The sequence below is a fragment of the Haemaphysalis longicornis genome, unplaced genomic scaffold, assembly GCF_048455015.1.
Source record: "Haemaphysalis longicornis isolate Haplotype H1 unplaced genomic scaffold, Haemaphysalis longicornis Haplotype H1 scaffold_10, whole genome shotgun sequence".
Classification (NCBI taxonomy): Eukaryota; Metazoa; Arthropoda; class Arachnida; order Ixodida; family Ixodidae; genus Haemaphysalis; species Haemaphysalis longicornis.
The window spans coordinates 14,098,904-14,120,930 of NW_027526204.1; the positions used below are offsets into that span (position 1 = coordinate 14,098,904).

At 46.9% G+C, this 22,027-nt stretch overlaps 1 protein-coding gene across 3 annotated transcripts; it reads left to right on the forward strand.

The window, feature by feature from the left end:
• Positions 1 to 73: 73 nt before the first annotated feature.
• On the forward strand, positions 74 to 20,350 carry LOC144158227 (uncharacterized). 3 transcript variants are annotated; one of them, XM_077688936.1, is made up of 3 exons: positions 74 to 2,596; positions 4,643 to 4,751; positions 12,926 to 20,350. In XM_077688936.1, the coding sequence occupies exons 1-3, from the start codon at positions 2,479 to 2,481 to the stop codon at positions 13,200 to 13,202; spliced, it is 504 nt and encodes a 167-aa protein (XP_077545062.1). In that variant the 5' UTR covers positions 74 to 2,478; the 3' UTR covers positions 13,203 to 20,350. The 3 variants fall into 3 exon arrangements, with proteins under 3 accessions (XP_077545062.1, XP_077545063.1, XP_077545064.1); XM_077688937.1 differs by having other exon boundaries at positions 12,929 to 20,350; XM_077688938.1 differs by having other exon boundaries at positions 12,932 to 20,350.
• The last annotated feature ends 1,677 nt before the right edge of the window (positions 20,351 to 22,027 follow it).

Genomic DNA, 22,027 nt, shown 5'->3' on the forward strand with positions numbered 1-22,027 from the left:
AACACCAATTGACGAAGACAAACAATATAAAAACCAATTTTTGAAGTCAAAGCAAACATACGAGATGCAAAAACCGAAACGAACGAGGAGCAATGGCAACGGCCTCGCGTTTGGGGCTGTCATCCGCGCGTTGCGTGCGTCGCGGTCGGTTCTGCAGACGTGAAACGTGTGGTCCTGTTGTGTGGAGGATTCAAGCGATCCAAGTGTACCACTTTGTTACGGAGACCGAAGTCTGCGAGTGGCGGAGCAAATGTATAGCTTTGTTCAAGCGGGCCAGTGACGTCTTGGAAGACAGCTCGTGTCACGGCCGTAGAATGACAGCTCACGTAAAAACGGCATGCGTGGTATTATCGCGGTGCTTGTAGTCGACGCGATGCGAAGAGCCTGAAGCTGCTGCTTTCTAATTGGTCTTACTCATAGCGCCAAAAATCTGGCAGGTTATCGCCCCATCTCATAGGTCTACAGTTTGATGGTTCATTCGCGTTGTTGTGGTGTTTGTGTTGCAAACGTAGTACCTTTTTCCGCGGCAGCTTGGAGCAAGTGCAAGAGTGTCTTCTTTATTCGTGGATATTTTTTTTTATACCCACGAACGTTCAGTAGCGTTCAGGTACCGGAGCTACAGCGTCAGCAACGTCTACAGCCGAAAGTGTCTCTTATTTTACTGCCTTCTCATCTGCCTACCTGTGACTCAATGCCTTCGCGTCCGGGAACTCTACCGAATGCTGGTTTTCACTGTTCTAAGTGCGCTCGAGCAGAACCTTATGCACGCGTTCGTATCGTGGCGTGTTGCTCGAGTGCTTCAATGGGCCAAATCCCATAATTTAGCGATTAAATATTTCTGCGCCATCTGGTTGTCGCTGGCCCAAGCTCTCCTTAATTGCCTTTTAGCTTCTTTTGTAATGGTGCCTACTGTGGTGGAGAAGGGCTCCATGTTTAAGTGAATTGAAATTACCTCCAAAGTTTACGTAGCAATCGATACCACAAGCGACTAATGTCACTGTCGACACGAGGCAAAATCCAGAAGTGTCATCGTGTGGCAATGTGACCGGTTCCCTCCAAATCGTCTGGAAGTCAATATTCAGCTCCCCGAAGCCCCAGGGTTCAAGTGCAATATGGAGAGACTCGACTCGAGGAAGTTGTGAATGAGTGGAGGAAATAGGTGTGATATGAGCAGGTTGCCTCCAGCTACAAAGAAGAATTCATTTTCTTGAAGGGGCCAATGTCAGCTTTGTTCAGTTTGAAGGAACCAGCTCCAATTGGTCGCCCACTCAGAGCCACGAAGGGTGTTTCTCCAACGAGGAATATTGTAGAACTTTCAAACGTCACGCTACAGTGACGTACTACGGGCAGGAGTGGTGCAGTAGAGGCCAGCACTGAAAACATTAGTTATCGTGTTGACGGCAGATTAGCATTCGAGTGATAAGATCAGATGGAATTAAGAGGCACCACTTCAACCGCCTGGTCACGTTTCTTGGCGGTGGCTTTGGGCGGCGACCACCAATCGCACAAGCAAGGTTCCGTGACATCGTAGAGGCGTTGCCAAGAAAGGGGCTGGGGAGTTGCAAAATGCTTCAACTATCTTCCGTAGTGTCTCCGTGATTTGTGCGAAGTTTGCGATATAAAATGGGTGTCGTTGTTATGGGTACAAAGCAGTCTTTTTAAAAAGTGAAGCAAAATTGCATTTTGTCTTCACGACCCCCTTAAGCCTGCCCCTTACAGCAGGATTATAAGATCAGGCCAGTGATCCTTAATGTCGATGTGTTAAACACAATAGCAAGTGGCACTTACCGCAGGAAGGGGGATACCAATGAAGGTAATTGCAAACAAAATTTTGTTATTGCAGTGCGTACGTCGAGGTGTGCTGAGGATAAGACGCTCTGTGGTGACAAGGCAGCCCGATTTCTGCCCGTGTAAAACCACTCTCCCCCCCCCTAGCATTACACAATGCATACAGCAGTTTCAGTTGTAACTGGAATGCCTCTTGTTATCAGTTCTATTAAGCACTCTAGTCTGTTTTCTTCCGGCACATTTACAATAGACCTGCCGCGGTGGATCAGTGGCTAAGGCGTTGCGCTGCTGGGCACGAGGTCGCAGGTTCGATTCCCGGCCGCGGCAGCCACTTTTCTGATGGAGGCAAAAAGCAAAAACGCCCGTGTGTACGAGATTTCGGTGCACGTTAAAGATCTCCAGGTGGTCAAAATTAATCCGGAGCCCTCCACTACAACGCGCCTCATCGCCAGCGTTGCGTCGGCGCGTTAAACCCTACAATCAAATCAATCAACATTTACAATAGTGATTTTCTACTATGTAGCTCATTAGTCTGTTCTATTGGAGTAGTGCATGATTAGAGGGAGGTTGGTTTAACTGTCGCTTCATTTGCAAAAATTTGTAATGCCACAAATGTGAAATTAAAACTAACTTTTTTTGTGGGTACCAACATGTGGCTTAAAATTAGCAAATAAGAGTTGCGTGATAAAGATGTTCATGGGTGCTTTCTTTCATACATTTCAGGCTTACAGGCATACGTGGGAACATGCTTCTGGGCCCCCCAGACTTCATTTCTACCTAACAGCATCCAATGACATGCTGACAAAGAGTACCCGTTGCGTTATGGTGTATTCCTGTTGTAGAACATATTGCTACCTGAAACTAAGTTTTTTGTTTTTGCTCAAGTGCAACATACTGCGTTGTCTCCTCTTGCTGCCTAAGTAAGCGAAGTGTAGAGAGTAGTTTGCAAAGCAGTGTGCTAGTGTTACTCATTGCAACGATAAGAACATGTTTTCAAACTGGCATGCCTGGCTGTACTGAGCACATTTGCTTGGCAAGCATTCTGTCTTGATTTTAAAGTGATGGCGTTTAGTAAGTGTCGTCCTTGTTTGCATTGCTGTTTTACGTGTCGCCATTGTTTGTTGTGGTTTGTGTTGTGCCTATACCGAAACGGTTTGCCATGTCTGACGTAATTCCAGCCAGATAATTAAGTGAGAGGCTAGTTTTAAGGGGGGGCACTGTTCTTAAAACAACTTCTTTTAATTTTCAAGTAAACTTTGCGAAACTTGTTAGTCTTGCTGCTTTTTTTCCCCACTGACTTTGAATATGCCATTATTTTTCTCAGTTGGTCAATTATTTCCCAAGATAATTAGAGATAATTAGCCATTTCTGGCCGAAGAATAGACGAAACAGTGTTGGCCAAAAAGCTGTAATCTTTATATTTCCCAATTATATGAACTCAGGTGAGTGTGATAATCGAGGCAGTTTTTTGATGCATCACTTGGAACTAATTTTACAGCTCATTAAACTTTGGTGGCACCAGTGTCGAGAAACCAGTTGGAGTGCCTGTTTCAAGCACCGAAGTTTAATGAGCTGCAAAATTAGTTCCAAGCGATGCATGGAAAGTCTGCTTCGATTACTGCATTCAACAGGTATCATACTATTGGAAAATATAAAGATTGGTTTTATGACCAACACCGTTCTGTCTATTGTTTGACCAAAAATGGCTAATTATCTTGGGAAGTAATAGACCAACTGAAAAAATAATGACATATTTGAAATTAGTGGGAAAAAAGTAGCAAGACTGAGAAGTTTCAGAAGGTTTATTTGAAAAATAAAAGAAGTTGTTTTAAGACCAGTGTCCCCCCTTACGTTACATCTGTACAGGCCGGGGACTGAGAATGAGCTTTTCTAGTGTAACGAGGATGCAGTAGGTGACATAGCAGTGCCCCAGCATGTTGTTTTAGTCATGTTATCTGCAATGCGTAATACCGACTGCATCCGAATTCAGAAAAGGGGCAAAGTAAATGGATGCAACTGCTCAAATATATATTCGCATTGCGCAAGGTTGAAACTAGGAAAATGCGAATATTTCAAATTTGAGGTACGAGTAAGTTCTCCTTATTCTGTTCATATTTTTCATATTTCTGTTCTGTTCCATATTTCTGTTTCATATTTATTTATTTATTTTTTTATTTACAATACCCCTAAAGGCCCTCGAATGAGGGTATTGCATAGGGGGGGGGGGGGGGGGGGGGGGGGGGGGGCTTCGAAAAACAACCAGAATACATGTACATTCAGGTGCAGCATACATAAAGGAAATAGTTTGTGTGTACTCCTAAGATTCTGCCGCCCCAAAACTCGACGTTTCGCAATTCATGTTACTTTCGGCGTCACGCAGGAATGAATGTAGGAGCACAAAATCGAATTTTATTTCTCAGTTCGTATTTATCGCGGCTCGTGTGCAAAACTTGTAGCTGGGGTGGAGTGTTCTAAACAAGCAACAATAAGCAGAACAAAAAAAAAAAGGAGAATGTTTCAAGCTCAGTTTCACATGTTTGAAGCTGTTTTTTTTTTAATACTTCAAAATTTTACCATTCAACTTCTAGTTTAAACGTAGAAAAAAAAAACAAAACAAAAAAACAAAAACAAACAAAAAAAACCCCCAGCAAGCTCTGGTGCGTGAAACATAACAGTTTGTCCAGTGTTCATATTTGGAGCACAAAATGGAGAGGACTGAAGAGAAAGGAAGACGGAACAAGCAGTTTTCCTTTTCTTTTTCTGCTTCGTCCTGTCCTGCGAAGATGAGCAGCCACCGGCGTGTTTGATTTCCGTCGTCGTTTATCCAGTGGCGTGTCTCTTGCCCTCTGCCCAGCCCTGTGGAGGCCCTCGGGACCCGCCAGTTTTCTGAGTGGTGACTTGGTGCCTGCTCCAGACGAAAGACGGTCGCTCAGTGCTCCACACAACTCCCCTGTGCTGAAAAGGTTAGTCGTGTTTGTCAGTGGACGACACTGGGTGCATGCTTTATTTATCTCTTTCGTTGCCATGCCTATTCAAATCGGTCACCGGTGGTCGATGCTTTATATTGCCAATTTCGCTACGTTGCAGTCGTTTCTCGTACACCTGATGTGCCCTGGTGGTTAGTCTATCCACTGCACTTTAAGAATCAGTTTAAATTTTCCTACTCCAGAAGCACTTAGATTTTTGACGGCGTTTTTTGCCAGCTTAGGTGCGTGTTCTTTCGCGAAAGGGGGCTTAGCTGTTGGGGTTGACAAAAAAGCATGCCACTCGTGGTTATGCTGCATTACCATGAATTTCCTTTTATCAAAAGACTCCTAGTGAGTCAAATACTACCAAATTATGTTATCAGCTTTGCAAACTGACGGCGCTGACAGATTTTAATTACCTGGAAATGACACCAGCTTTCCATTAGTGAGCTTTGGTTCGGAGAAGGGTAGGTTTACATTGTGAAAGTTTATTTCTAAAGGTTTTCCACATGTGTAGCAAGTGGACCTGGCATTTTCAGCCACTGTCCAGCAGTTTCCGCTTTGTTTTTGTGTTGCAAAATTCATATTTGGCGCTGTTACACAGTTTCCCAACTTCAGGCCGATATGCCATGACGCCTACATCGCCCGCTCTTGTTCGTCGAAAAATTCACGCCGCTTATTATTCCACTTCACCCACACCTTGCCTTTGCAATCACAGCTTCAGCTGAAAGCAAAAGATAACAGCAAGTCGTCGGATATCAGTTCAGACAAGGAGAGCACTTCCAATTAGCCATGAACATCGCCAGCTGTTCACCAGCCAGTTTCGTTTCTATACGAGGATTTTTCCAGAGGTCTAGTGTCACTTCTTAGTAGAACTGTCTATTCTGACAAAGTCTCAAACAGCCTTGATATTGTTTCTTTTCGAAATTGTTCGGTGGCGTTGCAGTGTAGGAGGCTCACAGTGCTGAACTCTCTTAATAGTGCGACAGCTGCTTGGTGAAAGCTTGCTGGTCATGATTCCAGTGCCGTGTACCTTATTCCTGCAAGCAGGGCTACCATAGTGAGTCAAAAGATGAAAAACTGTAAATGAAAGTTCTGACAGATAAGTGATGATCAGAACATCAACAAGCAACAAAACCACAGAGTTTGGTTTTCAACTGCAAGTGTATTTCTTCGCATCACTTGCTTGCCTTGAATTTTGTGCTGGCTGTCATTGACAAGGTGTTTTCACATAATGTGGGGACTAATTGGTGTCTTTAATAATGTCAAACTACCAAATTTACCAAATTTCTTCCAGAGAACCATCCAAAATTGCAAAATTTGAGAAAGAGGTTGGGCTTCACCACAAGGCGTGGGCACCATGCGTGCTAGCATTTTCTTTGATATCTGAGAAATTGTTCTGAGCAAATCATTTTTTTTTCTAGGACGAGTGTTTGAAATGTTTATCTACAAAATGTACATTCTAAATTTTTTCTACTACTGGTGGTTTGTTAGCAGAACTTGTTTTTATTTTCTTCTATTTTATTTTCTTTTATTTATTTTATAATTTTTTTCGCAACCATTATTTATGAAAGAATTATTAAAACTGGTGTCGTTGGAAGGTGCGTTGCTACTGCAATATGTGCCTAACCAATATGTTTAGCACAGAAAAAATGTCTTCTTAGACCACTAAATATCGGTCAATTTCATGTTGAATGAAAGAGTTAATCCAGTGTGCTCTACAATACCCGACATAGTGACTCTGCTGGTATAGGAAAGTGTTCAATTTCAGGCCAGTGCAAAAAAAAAAAGAAAAAAAAAATTTTCAATTTTAATCCCATTCTGAGGCTTATTTTTCTGCAAAGCTCAACCATATTGTGGCATTGCCAGGAGTTCCTGACACTTCTTTTCTTTTTCTTAAGATGAGCGTGCGAAATCTGAGAGAAGTACGAGTGCATGCAAAGACTCATTCCACTAAACTGCCGCACCAACCAATTCTCCTGCTGGTGGCAAGGGTAGTGAGGCTGTTTGTGGCTTGGAGGAGTCGCAGTTAAGGCGGCGTGGTTGTCACGGAACATGCAAAAAAGAAACGCGGAAGTGAAATTCATGCTAAGCTAGTGACTGGAGTCATTGCTAGACCTCTCCAACTACAGTAACTAGTGCTCCAATGCTTGCAACACCGGGGACAACGGAAACGATTTTCAAGCTCAGTTTCAGTTGTTTCATAAAGGCAACACCACTGTTGCCGTTCCAACATCATGTTTTTTTTTCCTTCCTGTGACTTTTTTGCATTGACTTGAGTTGGTGTGCTGTGGTGCTCCTTGGGTTGCTGAAGTTGTCACATTCTAGAGGTGGCTTCAGCCATACTGATGACATCCTATTGTTTGATGGAGGCGAAAAGCAAAAACGCCCGTGTGTACGAGATTTCGGCGCACGATAAAGATCCCCAGGTGGTCAAAATTAATCCGGAGCCCTCCACTACGGCGCGCCTCATCGCCTTCGTTGCGTCGGCGCGTTAAACCCTACAATCAATCGACATCCTATTGTTTGTAACGCTTCCCTGGTGGGGCCACCAACGGTGCAGCGTGTCCTTTTGGGCCAGCAGCTCTTTCTTGGCTTTGAGCACCAATTATCCTGCCATGTACCAAACCGTGGCAATTTTTGAGTCACCGTGGGGGGAGGAAGAATCATTTCCTGCATTGGAAGTGAGTGGTATTCACTCGAATACCACGGTACTTGCTCGCGTAACTTGCACACTTTTTTTGCACGAATTTAGGTCTTCAAAAAAGGGAGTGGGCAAATTTCGCATTTATTAAGTGCGAATGCACTTTATAAGCGACCCCAAACCATCCACCGCCGGCGTCGGCGGCGGCGGCGGCGTCCGCAGTGCTCCTCTATATTTAAAGAAGAAACAGCATCTGGCGCCAGGTTTCGATCCGAGGACTTTGCGGGCCGCAGCCCGACGCTCTACCGAATAAGCCACGACGCGACGCTGATATTGTCTGTAACGCGCCTTATATCTTTAACGCATTCAAACTACGTCGTCAGCGGCGTGCGTTGGCGACTCAGCGGCGTTATAGCGGCTTGATAACTGCGTGGTGTACACGTGATACTACAAACCCGATGGAAGAGATGGAAGAGAAGGCGGCGAGGCGGTGGGCTGCGGGGGCCGAGCGCAAGCGCCGCAAGCGGGCCGACAACCGTGCATTCGCACTTTCACATTCTCCCCCTCGGGGAAATGCGGGGGAATTTTTTTGGAAAGAAGTCCGAAATAGCATCAATGGTCCTAAAACAGATACATTTGAGAGAAAATTGAGTATGATAGCACTAGCAAACGATACTTGTTTATTTGCACAGTACGTACTTTTGACCGGTCCAGTCGGGTGGGGGTCCAGTCCAAATCGCTAGTTGAGAAGTCCGACTTCGAGTCGTAGTCACGGCCACCGTCACTGCCCTCCCAAAGCGCGTCGCCTCCGGTTCCGTGGAGGGCATTCGGCAGCTCCTCCACGGTGCTGGGGTAGGGAATGTGCCACACTGCCATGATCCACTCGCAGACCATCTCCTGTGGCAGTCTCTTCATCCTCCCAGTGGGAGTGAGCCCTTTCTCTCCAGTGGCCGTCCACTCGATGTGCATCTCATGCACGTAGTCCTTGAACAGTTTGTTTGCCGGCACATCCAAGGGCTGCAGGACAGACGTTAGGCCACCCGGGGTAACGGCCAGGTTGGTCTGTATGCCGCGCCATTTCTCCTTCACGCTCTCCACCAGCAGCGGCAGCGATGGCAGTTGCAGCAAAGCCCTGGTCTCTGGCCCCAGACAGTGTCGATCCACTCCTGCATCGGCTCCTCTTTCACCCACACGTTCACCCTCGTTCACGACCTCATCTGTCAAACATACTTCGACAGCCCTTCTTCCACGGCAGGAAACTTTCCCTGGTTCGATCCCCGAAGCGCCCCCCTTCCAGGTTTTGTGTTTTGGAGTGAACTCTCCTGCTTCCTCCATCACTGCACATGGCTCTCGTGCACGTTGAAGTGCTCTGCAGCGGCACGGTTCCTTGACAAACTGAATGGCACTGAGCTCGAATTTCGCCGTATAGTTATTGGAGCCCATCACTACTGAAGCAACAGGTGATCGACTGACGGTCAAACGTGAGCACCAAGGGAAAATTTGGTCGCAGCACGTTCGCAGGAAAAGATAGGCAAGGCGGGGGCGACACTGATGCGGGGCTGATGCGCCCTTGCATGGCTCTGATGAAGAAGGTAGTGCCTCTGACTCTGCATCTGCCTTCGTGTGTGTTGTGTGTGGGCTCTCATGGCGGAAGAGGTAGGAAAGGAGGAGGCAGGCCCGAGCAGTTCCGACTCCCCGTGGAAAGAATGAAAGAAGGGGTGTGCATGTGTCGGGGTGGGACAAGGTTGCCTGGACGTTCCTCTTCCCACCTCCACTCCATCGGTGAGGGGTGGCGAGGAGGAACATCCAGGCACACAGGAGGAAAGAAACGGAAAAAGAGCGAAAGGAACAAGCAGTCTCGCGTATCACTGCGCTCCCATGTGCCGAGGTGCCGCCCTGCTGTTCAAACCATGCTTGTTGGTGCATGCGCCCCGATGGGGTTGCCTCCGCGGGCGAGACAGAGAGCGCAAAACATGCGAGGGATACTGTTTTGTAGCGTGAGCTACAGTGGCCGAGGTTGAGCAGTTTCGCGTGGCTCCTGGAGAGCCGTGCTGCGCATGCGTGAGGAGCCGTGACGTTGCACGGCGCACAGAACATTGCTCGCTGCCCGGCGTCTCTCACACACCCCACGCGCCCAGCGTCTTCGCCGACCTCCGTCCCGCACGTGGCAGCCCGGTCCACTTGATGATCGTGCGAGGGGTGGCCGGGTGTGGAACCAATGGCGCGTGCGTCGCAGCAACGCTGGCGTGTGCCTGTGGAGAGAGAGAGAGAGAGAGAGGAAAACATCTTTATTTGCCCTTCTATAAAGGCTTCTGCGTTGCTGGGGGAAGGAGCTGCTGTTACCAGTCGCCCCCAAGAACTGCCTCGCCAGCTTAGCTCTGAGGCCATTGGTGACGCTGCGCTGGAGCCGCTTGATGAATATACATGTGTCGCCATAATGCGTATATGTAGCGTGTGTGTGTCATTGAAGCAGCAGCAGTAAGCATGATAATCAAGCTAATCCTAGACAACCAGGAAAGCTAAGAATAACCAGCTGAACCTCAGCTCACGCTACGTATATCCTGGCTATCCGAGCTGAGCCACTGCTAAATTTTTGTTTGTACACCTTGGTTAAAACTTGAGGGGGTGCAACTTATGCGAGGGTGCAGATTATGCGAATAAATACGGTATATGTAGGTTATGTGAGGGCATGGCTAAATCAGTGCCTGTGGTAAAATGCTGCTACATTTGGGGCGTAGGAAATATGCCCAGACAGCGGGATGTCATTATGATACTGAAATCGTGTGGATTCCTTCTTAAGGTTCTGCTGAGTTCCAGGAGCGTAAAGTGTGGCTCCAAGCTACTTGGGGCTCCTTGGGGCTACTTGATGTGGACAGTAGCTGTAGAAGTAGAGGTGTACGCGATAGTCTTGTGTGACCAGATAAGCCAACGACTTGGAAATTTAAAAAGTAACTCAGACAGCCACAAAGTTGAGCAAATTGTCGGAAATACTTCTTGGAAAGCAACTCGGGTTGAAAACCTTACTAGATGTTTGGGTATTTGTGAACCTGCCAGTTGTACGAAACAACACTAGAATACTCGGAAATCATGAATAGCAATAGAAATACGGGTTGGCTTTGTCACTACACATTCGCAGCCTTCTAAATGATTATGGTGGTGGTTGGAGGCTCTTTTTTCGTATTGGGACAACTGCCTTGCCGGTTTTATTCAAGTTATTTGTTCTATCCCTAACAAATTTCTTCTCCACGTGGCATGCCTTCTTGCATTGGCTTTGTTGCATTACACCTGAGCCGTGCTGGAAAGACTCTGGTGCATGAGGATATTGAGGACGTGTTTTCTTGCACGGATTGAAATAGCGATGAAAGGAATATGCAGCGAGAGCAATTCAAATTTAATGAGTTGTTTGAAATTGCACAGTTCTTACATTAGGCAAGAAAATAGGGATGGAATAGATTCCCTGAGTTCGGGCAATCTATATTTCCCTCTTATCAGTGTTACGCGTAACTGCAATATGTTGTTCAGTTTTCAGCAGTATTCAGTTATTGTTAATTAGGCTGTTGATAGAAACTTTCCTCAAAAGAAAAAAGACTGCAGGAATGGCATGTAGAAAGAAAATAAGTGCAGAGTAGCTTGAGACAAAGGAAAAGAGTTTGAGGCCATTTTTAAATGGGCTTTCTTTGTGTTGAGACGAGAGGCAGAGCAGCTGTCAGAAAGTGGAATTTTAGGAGAGACACTGTTCTTAAAACAGCTCCTTTTAATTTCCAAGTAAACTTTGTGAAACTTGTCAGTCTTGCTGCGTTTTTCCACTGATTTCAAATATTCCAAATAAGCTTTCTCATTACAGTGGCGGCTGTCCTATTGGCTGGTGCTGGTCGACTTCACGGTTTATTTCTTGCATTTCCTGTGACGATCCGCCGTCGTCGGTGCTGTGCACCAACGTCTTCTGTGCCTGACCCTGTACAAACAGTTTTTGCGTTTATTTTGTATTTTGAGTGCATGCAGAGTTTTAGTGACACAGTCAATACTTCCCTTTCAACCAGACTACTCAACAACGGATGTTTATTGCTTCACAAATGCTCTACCAGCCTGAACATGCGCTTGCAAGCAGGCAGCCATGCCTGCTTTTTTGTTGGACCAGACAAGAAGTAGACTTCTCCACATTGCAAAAACAAGAGAAGACTCCCCGGCCTGTTCTATATTGAAGGCCGCCAAAGAGAACGCCACGAGCCGCCCTCCTCTCCGGGGGAGAGTGTGCAGCTTTTGTCGTGTAGTCCGCAGTCGAGTTGAGGGAAGAATTATGTGCGATTTCTCATTGCGTGTAACGGCGGTTATAGTGAACGGATTTTTATAATTTTTGTGGGAGGAGATTGCTGGGACAATACACTTTATTCCAAAATAAATTACGAGTAGTCGGTGGTAAGTGCTGCAGGGCTTCTTAATGTGTTGGCAGTGAGGTTGCAGGAATCGTCTAACTCGGTGGCCTGCAGGTGACTGACGCGGCGGGCGGTGTCATTTGACAGCCTTGCCTCGAGATGTTCGTGGCGCTCCAACTTCAAAGTCAGAGCAGTCAGCAGTGCTCCGAATCAGAGGTCGATTCTCTGAGACTAGGGTTGCCACCTTTCCCCACAGGAAAAACCGGCCATTCGGGGTGGTGAAGGGGGGAGGGGGGGGGTGTATATAGGAGGTTGAATTTGTGCTAAAAAACAGATGTCGTGGTTTTCTTATGTTTTTTTTTTACATGCAATGCCATTTATTGTTTGTTTTCCTACAGAAAACTCCACATAACGTTTGTATGGAATGCAATTGAGATTTTGGTTGTTGCCCTGAATGTGCTGCAGTGAAAAGTAACCGCACTTGCTGACCGCGCCGGCGGCATTTTGTTGTGTTGTTCCTCACTTTGGTCCCCTTTCATCTCAAGAATCGTGCTCGGCCAGGTATTTTCTCAGTTTGCGTCCCTTTGCGCAGCTTGTCAACACAGATTTATCGTCGTAGTTACTGTATTGACACTTACAAAAGGCCAAAAGAGAAATGCCTGTGGCACGATGGCCAGAAAAACCGGCCAGTGTTGGCCAGTTTTAGGTACAGACCGGCTACTGGCTCGCTGTCAAAAAAACCAGTCGGGCCGGTCCAAAACCGGTCACATAGAAACCCTGTCTGAGACGACCAACCAAGCATGCTTCAAGTGCTGGAATTCGACCACCAGAATGTGCTGCTGGTTTCCACAGCACTCCAGAGCACACTAAAGCGATCACTGGAATACAGCATTAGTATGGAACTTGAGGAAAAGGAGTACCAAGAGTAAGAGTACTCTTACCCTACTCTTAGATTACTTTTACCCTTACCATACTCTTAGCCCACTTACTGTGTCCTTCAAGCCGTGCAAGGTAAAATTAGAGCGTGTCTTGTGTGTTCCTTGGTGTGTCTTTAAATACACCTACCACCTGCCCCTAGCATGAGTGATTCTTCAGAGAGGGCAATGAATGAAACCCCCTGTATTATTTCCGCTTTCCCCCAATCGCACGTGCAGCAGCAGCAGCAGCTACCTGAGCAACGGGCAGGCGCGCAAGCGGGGCAGCTTCCAGTGCCGCTACTGTGCGCGCTCCTTCACCTACCTGACGCCCTTCATCGCCCACGAGGAGGGCCACAACCGGGAGATGCGCTTCCGCTGCTACTTCTGCCCCGAGGCCTTCCACAGCCGGCAGCAGCTCACCGTGCACCTGCGCCGACACAAGGACGAGATCATGGCCTCCGACGACGGCGCCGACAACGCTGCCACAGGCCAGAAGCCACAGCCGCCTCTGTGACGGGCTCTTTGAAGCCGCGTTGCAAACTCACGTTCACATGTCTTTTTTTTCACTGGGACTGGGGTTAGAAGGAGCTGCTGCTCTGCTGGGGAGGGTACTCACTTTTGCTGCTGAAACGTTCTTGTGTTAGGAGGGCAAAGCAGCCCTTTGGGGCTGTCCTGTGACGGCAGGCGGGCTCTTTGAATCTGCGTTGCAAACAAACTCCCTTTCACATGACTTCCCATTACTGAGGGTGGGGTTGAACAAAGCTGCTCTGCTGTGCACTTGTGTTACACCGGGGCAAAACTGCCCTGCAGTGGCGTCCCATGACATTTCGAAACATCCATGGTTAAACGAAGCTACTCTGAATGCTTGTCGACCAGATTTAGGAAACATCCCCAAAGTGGAGTAAATTTCTCCTAAGAAAAGCTTTGCTTTATAGCTTTCTGTAAGTGTTTTGAAAGCTGTATAGTGGAGTAAGTTTCTGCGAAAGGAAGCTGTATAGCTTTCCTTTGTAGCCGTTGGGCTGCAAATCAGGTGGATGTCAAATTTTCCTTCTCCGAATACTTGTCTTACAACAGGGTACAGTAGCCCTTCAGTGGCAATTCGTGATGACATGTGTCTCGTATGACATGTTTAAACAACAACTGTGGTAAGGCACCTTGGCAGTCACTAGAACGTTTGCCGATAAACAATTTATAGATTACTTCACTTGCACCAAGTGCTTGCGGCGATGCGGTGCATAAGGAGTGGCTTATTTCACCATCTAGAAGTTCTTTCTCCGTGGCATCTGACAAAATCCCCGAGTTCACTTGCCAGGCCATTCTCACCGCGGGTAGTCCGTGGGCCAAGTTCATTTCTTCTGACTGTTGTCCTTCTTGGAGAATGCGCGTTGGCCTTGTTTCTGCTTTTTTCAACATTTCTTGAAACGTTAAATGCTGGCAGAACTTAGTCAACAAACACATCCAGTACTTGGATTATGGGGTTGCAAAGTACCTCAGTTAAAAATTACTGCTCTATGCCCATCAGATAACTTAGAAAGTTGCTCAAAAGGTTTTTGTCTATTTCCCGCTCTTGGAATTCTTCGAGCGCTGCAGTTACGTCATTATAGCGGTGTAGTGGCTTTTGGCCGGCTCTCGTTTAGTTGCAGCAATGAACACGTTTGATACCCATTTTAAAAAGAAGGCCACAAAAGCAAAGCAGAAATGGAAGGCGTATCTGCGGCAACAAGAAAATTGCCCAGTACCCCTTCGTGCTGGCGATAACTATAGCTTTCATGCCTCAGGGCACGAAGGATAGAGTGGAAGTGTTTATCGAAAGTGTTGCAGAGTCCCTTTAAGGAGAAGACACTTTTGTAAGGTGTGACTCTGAAACAAACATCAAGGATGTCATTTGGACACTGTTTTTTACCACCAGACTGCCCAAGTTTACTTGACACCATGTATAGGTTGTATTCACTGGCATGGCACGCATGTGGGCAACCCTGCGTGTGTGCTGCCATGTATGTGTCCACATACATGGCGGACACATACCATGTATGTGTCCAAAGCGTCTGTGTTGTGAGGGCGGCACTTGTGCGTGCTGTCTACGCCCGTTAAAGCACAGCACATGACAACAACAGCCATTTAATCTTACAAACTGCTCCGCCGAACGCGAAGGAATACCTCTACGCTAAATACTGCTCCGTGCAGCACCATACGATCTATTTATCGCCAGACGTGGTTGAAATCGTCGCAGGACTAGTTACAGTAAAAACTTCAGAGTCTACACATGCGTGCAAGTGCATCGTGGTGGACCAAGTCACGCGCATATGCTAGTGAAAGCCGATCTTCCTGTCAAGGTCTGTCACCTGTTCAAGGGCAACAGAATTATTGTTGCCGACAATTTCGCTGTGCGGAAGCCAACCTGAAGTGAATTGTTCACGGGCCGCTGGCGTTTCGCCAGCACTCGTGCTGACTGGGGAGTGGTGCGAGCACAGCAGGCCTTGGGGGACAGCCTCGCATTCACTAGCTGCTATGCTACCATCATATCTAAATCGGCGGATGCATGAAGCATTTCTTCAAAACCATTACTTGGTCTCTGTACTCAACCACGTGTTAGAGGGAACTTGTTTCGACATCCGTGGTTTCAGGCGACAGCACCATCAACTAACCGTTGGTCAACGTTTTTAGATACTTTTTCAGTTCCGTATCTCCCCACCGCGGCCATGGAGAGAAGGCGGCCGGCCACGACTCTCGCCACCGCGGCGCTGCGGTTGCGAGTTGCGCTAGGAGAGCGAGCGTCGTCTGCTAGCGGGGAGCGTTCCGCTCGGCGTCTCCGGTCCTCGCCGCATCTGGCGGCGTACTGCAAAAGGAATAACTGTTCTCGGACGTTGCTCATCATTTTTCTGCGGCCGTTGCAGTTCGAGATCTATTTGAAACGGGCGGTATTATGCAAGGAGGTGTGTACGTACGTCCAGGGATTTGAAGCGGTGGCTAAAATATCAAGAACGACAGCGTTTTACATGAACGTTCGCGTAGCAGTGGCTGTCAAGCGTGCGCACAAATTCTCTTGCCATGCCAATTGCGCAAATTTATTGCATCACGAATTATATTTTTTCACACGACTGTTCTAGCAGCTTCCCGTTTCGTAGACAACATAAGTGATATCGTGTTGCGCAACAACGCTCTTCAGGATTGTGTAGGCCCCGCTTTCTTTCGGGACCAGTGAAAGAGTTTGCCGACGCGGCCCCGGTTCTTCTTCGAGTGCTGCAGTTCTCCAGTTGGCTGGGAGCCGTATTGCCGCACTATTCTCGACTATCTGTGCAAAATCGGTGCATTGCTGGAGAACAGGTGCCTTGGAGAGCTCTATTGTCGCTCCTTGGGAAAGTGCTCTCCTTTTGTAATCACCTGGCTCGTGCACTCTCTTTTTCGGAGACCGCCGCCGAGTCTGCTTGCTCAACAAGTTGCTGGGAAGGTTGGGAAAGTTAACGGAAACTGCACCTTCCTTCAGTGCCCAGTGAGCCCGGCCGATCTCGACGGCTTTACGTTAATGATCGCAACATCCTAGCTCTTCGAGAAAATGAAGTCCACATACCTTGCGCGTTTTGCTTATCTCTTTGTCCGCGTGGGGAATAGCTCTTTTCTGTTGGGTGAGAAGCTATGGATCCGATGACGGCGCTAAAAAGTGACACTTCTGAGTGTTGCTTCTGTATCTGCTCGTACAACCAGTTGCGGAGCACGTTGGCTTTGCGGTAAGAGGCTCATCAAAGAAAACATAGCGTCTTGGCGGAGTCACGAAATCCTCGATGAAATTGGCACTGTTCAATAGCGTCACAAACTGAACGCACTGAAGGGGCAAGGTTCGCGCACAGGGGTCAAAAAGAAACGCAAACGAAAGGAAGAAACTTGTAGAGACACGCAACTACGCCAAAACTTTGAGGAAGAAACTTGTAGAGACAAGCAACTACGCCTAAACTTCGAGCATTCATACACGCACGCGCGTATATGCATGCTCTTCTGCAAAAGTGAACTCGGAAGAACCACACAAGTGGCAAACAATTTTGTTGTCTTCTGTTTATTGTAGCTGTTTGCTTTCAAGAATGTACACAATTACCGGATGTGTGCGCCCACCCACGCACGCACACCAAACATGTGGAGCGCTTAACTAAGTGGTTTTCGCCTTCCTGCTCCAGTCGGAAGGAAAGCATAACGTAAACCGCCTGTGAGCGCTGGGATGTAAGCGCGCAAGAAAAGCTCTGTGCGCTTGAACCTAGAACAGGCACAGAGAAGAATAATCGGCACCACATGAGAACGTCGACTTGCCGGAGAGCACGTGCAACGCCGTGCAAACGCAGCGCGCGCGAGAGAAAAAAAGATGGCAGAAAAATATAACATACCCCGCAGGAAAAAAAAAACAAAAAACTACATGGCATAACACGTTACGTAGGGTTGCTGGTCACGTGATTTTTATCGCTCTTGGATTCCTTCGCCCTCGTGCAAATGCCGGCCCTTCCGTAGCGTTCCGCTTCGGCATCTCGGGTTGTGATCTGGCTGCGTACTCGAAAAGAAATAACTGTTCTCGGAAGTTGCTCAACATTTTCTTGCCGCGCGCGCTATTCCAGTTCTCGATTTATTTGAAACGGGTCGATTATGCAAGGAGATGTACGTACGCCCAGTGATTTTTAGCGAGGGCTAAAACACTAAGAACGACTGCATTTCATATGAATTTTCGCACAGCAATAGCTGTCAAGTGCGCACGCGATTTCGCTTGAGATGGCAATGGCGCAAGTTCGTTGCAGCACGAATGATATTTCCTGATAACCATGCGCAGCAACTGCATGCTTTCTTTATGAAAGACATCCGCGTATCCTTCGTAGTTTCAAAGAAATCAAATTGTTGCGCGGGTAAAGCTAACCCAAAATCCTTGTGATTTAGATTGTATGTTTTCTAGTTATGTTGTGTTAGCATTAAGAATTTTTTTTTGTTCATTTGTCTGTTTTGTTTCAATATTTTTTTTAGCATGAGACTACATTCCGTCCTCCTTTTGTACATTTTGTAAAGGGCATAAGCATGTGCCTCATGCACGACGCATGTGCCCAGCCTCATCACAAGCATCACTGCTAAAGTGGGCTGGAAGATCCCGTACAGCCGACTGCGAGTTAAGCCAGTCGGCATTGCACCAAGCCCAGCACAATAAAGAAAACACAGCACGTTGACGGAGTCACGAAATGCTTTCACCCGCGGCCGCACTGTTCAATAGCATCCCAAACCGACTGCACTGAAAACGACAAGTTTCTCGCACAAGGGCAAATACAAACGCAAGCGGAAAGAAACTTGTAGGGCAGACACGCAACTACACCGCAGCCGCAACTTTGAGCCCGCGAACCGGCCGCGCACGCCGTAAACGCTGCCGCCGGAGCCGCCGCCGCAGCCGCCGACACAGCGCAACTCGCGACCGCAGCGCCCTCTCAGCGCCTAGGGTAAAGTCGCGCCCGCTTTGGAAGGCGCAGCTCCGAAACTGAAAAAGTATCTATAAACGTTGCCGTTGGTGCACCATACAACAACGCGTTGTATTGCTTTCGTTCGCAGCCATGGTTTCATTCTCGTTTTACACGAAGTTCTCGAGGGCAAGGCACGTGCCACCACGTAATGTGAGTGCGCTTCATAATATATCTGTCGAGACCGTGACCGAGAGTCGGGTTGAGACAGGGGCAGACGACACACGCTGTCCTTTTTTTTTTCTGCAAGATGTGGGCGCAGTGCACATGGGCAGGCATGGTGGACACAGACATGACGGTTTCCTCTGTTTCCATGTGAAGAAATTGCCCCCTGAACTTTTCAGTGAATACCATCTATATGTGCACTCTGAAATTCGAGCCTGGGGTGGAGTAATCTTGCTTTGCGTTTGTGTGTCAGCCACCATGAGGTGTAAGGCCATTTTGTGAACCCAGGTCTCCTCTAAAAATGCATTGGATGTTCGAGTAGCTTGGCTGCACAGGGAATGCACCGAATTGTTAGCTGGTGATGTGACCATTTTGATTATCTTCTGTTCCATGTTTAGCCGAGTCGCATTGTTAGGGTTCAGGCTTGGTATAAGTTATGACATTTCCGTGATGTCACCTGATGACAATACCACGACAATGTAGTGTTACACACAGTTGTAAAGTGGTGAACATTGTAGCCTAACCTGTAAACCATACATATGCATATCAATTGTTAAAGGATGTTAAGTTCAGGCTTGTGGGGTGATGCCAAGTGCCTTCTCACTGCTTGTTTATAGTTACTATGAATCTCTTGACCTTGGTGAGTATTTCTTCAGGGGATGAACTGTTCCACACAACAAACTGATTGTGGGCTTTCTTTTGCTGTGATCCTGTACTGTAGTGCTTGTGATGTTATTGTTTGGGGGGTTTCGTTCAATACATTTGAGTGTCCCTTGTTGCATTAACAGTATGACTGTATCGTACTGTAACTGAGTAGAATGAAATGAAAAAGTGTTTGTTTACAATACCAAGTGAGATGTCTCATCTTTAGGCTTTTACTTAGGACATTAGGACGTCCAAAACCCAGTGAGAATTTGTGTGGAAAGGCTTGAAAATACGTTAGCAAAAAAAATAGTGTGGTTAGCAGACACAAAGTATGAAGAAAGTATGAACTAGCTCAAAATCTTACCTTGCTGCACTTTAATAGACATGTTTGTGGTTCTCTTGAATGCATAATTGTGGATTTATTGCACCTGGTTCATAAAGTGTGCATAATGGTTAGTGACACTATGCCAGGTGTGGGCTTGTTCATCCCAAATTGAAATAACTGTGCCAGTGATGATGTCAAAAATATAATCATGCTGAAGAACTTAGAAAAACTGAAGAATGAAGATGTTTTGGAAGAACCCTGGTTCAAAGCTGAGGTGAAAATCGAGTAGTACTGGTGACTGTGAATAGACCGATATTTCAGAACCCCATAATGCTGTGAACTGGTTTAGTGCACAAACAAGAGCCCATGCCAAGTAGGCAACTACTGTTGGCCGAAAGTTGGATTGTTTTTTATTGCTCAATAGCTTCACTAAAGCTTAAGCAAAGGTCACTTATAATATAAGACATGTCGGGAGTAGCTGTGTACGTTTTTTTGTGAATTTTTATATACTGTTTTGTAAGCTAAGGTCACAAAAGATGTAATTTGTGTGCTACTGTCAGCAAATAATTGATTTTTAGCAAGCAGTTACTGTCACATAAAGCTGTGGTTTTCAAAAACTAGCGGCATTGTAACACAGGTACATTTCCAAAGTATAACATACAAGGCTGGCTGAGCTGTGGAGTGTTTTTTATGGCTCAGTAGCTTCGGAAGCAAAGGTCACTAATAAATGTAGGTTGTGTTAAAAGTTGCCATGTTTGTTGTGTGAATTTTTATGTATGTTTTGTAAGCGATATGAGGTCACACAATAGTCCCATTTATACAGCACAAAAAACATGAGGAAGGGGTACACAGACACAGCTTTGGGTCTGAAAAATTTTTCGTATTCCATTTTTTGTGCTCATTATTTGAAAATGTACCGACTTTCTAAGCAAGCTTCTGTTTTAGTATTTGTGTACTGCTATCAACGAGTAGTTGGTGATTGAACAATTACTGTGGCATCAGGCTAACAAAATTAGCGTCATTGCATTACAATAAAGACACATTTCGAATGTTCCATTGATGTTTTCTGGTATTCATTTTAAATTTCACCTATAACTTACCAGCGCAGACATGAAAAATTTGTGGAATGCTAGCCATATAGGCTTTGCATAATAAGAACGGCATACGAGCATAATGCATAAAGCTTACCTTGCAGCTTCTGCCTTATCAAATACAGTGAAAGCTCACTAATTCGAACTTAAATAATTTGAATATATGGATCATTCAAACTACATTTGGTCCAGCCAGGCTCCATATAAGTGCATGTATAAAAGAGCCCATTAATTCATGTGCGAGTAGGTTCTCCCATGGATAATTTGAACTACAGTATTTACTCGAATCTAATGCGCCCTCAATTGTAACGCGCACCTGCATTTAGCGGTCCGAAGGAAAAAAAACGCTATGACCTTGATTGTAATGCGCACTAAACTTTCATAATTTACTGCAAAATTCAACCTTTTCTCACTTGGAACAAGCAAGGTTTATTCCAAAGGTGGCATGGAATGATATGTGCCGGTTATCGCCGGCCGAGCAGCGCCATTGGGTGACACCGACGGCACGTTATCAATGTTATCACTCGTTGCTGTCCGACGACTCCTTCTCGCTATCGACGGCCCAAAACATGTCTTCAGTGCCATCCATATCATTCGAAATGCCGCATTTCTTAAGCGCCTCGTCTACCATGGTAGGCATCCTTCGCCCATCCGGCGAAGTCTTGCAGAGAAGCGCGCTTGATTCGGTTGCTAGACGTCAGTTCATGACCGTCGCCAACAAGCCACACGGTGTAGAGCGCCTGAATCCAGTCTTTGACTGGCTTGCTTAGTGAAACATCCAGTGGCTGCGGTTGTAAGGTCATGCCACCCCTAGAGAAAATGGTAGCTGGTCCTTGCTGGTTTATGGCCAGATTCCCAGTTAGGCTCTGCCGGTCCCAGCTGGTTCCAACTGGGACCAGCAGTGCCTATAGCTGGTAATTTGGCCATAAACCAGCAAGGACCAGCTGCATTTTCTCTAGGGACTGGGAAGCACAACAAGGTCGGTGTCGCAAGCGGCGAGCCTGTCCTTGATGCGCTCCTCAAGGTGGCACCTGAACGCGTCCGGAACAAGCAATGCGCGCAGGCCCAAGCTTGCGCCGGGTCGCTTCCGCCACACGTGATCGATCCAATCGGCCACCAGTCCGTCGTCGTCATATCACTTCTCATTTGCGCGCACAATCCTTTCAGGTACGGGGGAAGTGAGTGCTCGTCCGCAGTGCAGCAAAGCATTGCCGTCACTTGTTTTTTCGAGGCCAGAGGACAGCACACGAACTTGCTTGGTGCCCTTTTCCTCCATCATTGTGGCGGCGGGCATATCGAAGCGGCGTTTCATCCGCGTTGCCGATTTGCCCGAGCACGTAGTTCTTGTTGCGAAAATTCAAGATGTACCGCTGAAATGCTTCCAGTTTGTCCTCAAACACCGCGGGCAACTTCTCTGCCTGTCCGCCGGCGAAGTGAGAAGCCTTTTCTCTTCATGAAATTTATTATCCAGCACCTGCTGGTATTGAACTCCCTCCGCATTAGCCCTTGCTGCAACGCCAACGGCATCGCTCGAATCTTCAGCAGCTCTGTCGTTACGGCCAGTCTCTGAGGCGCTCGCTGCTGCAGCATGTACTCCGCCAGCGGATTTCCTATTTGGGGATATCGTACCCTCTTTGGTCCA

Bases quoted from the DNA above. Each gene is read 5' to 3' on its own strand.
- LOC144158227 (XM_077688936.1), top strand. From the start codon at position 2,479: ATGTTCATGGGTGCTTTCTTTCATACATTTCAGGCTTACAGGCATACG. The intron at 2,597-4,642 runs GTACCCGTTGCG...CCCTCTGCCCAG, and splicing joins CAATGACATGCTGACAAAGA to CCCTGTGGAGGCCCTCGGGA. The intron at 4,752-12,925 runs GTTAGTCGTGTT...TCGCACGTGCAG, and splicing joins AACTCCCCTGTGCTGAAAAG to CAGCAGCAGCAGCTACCTGA.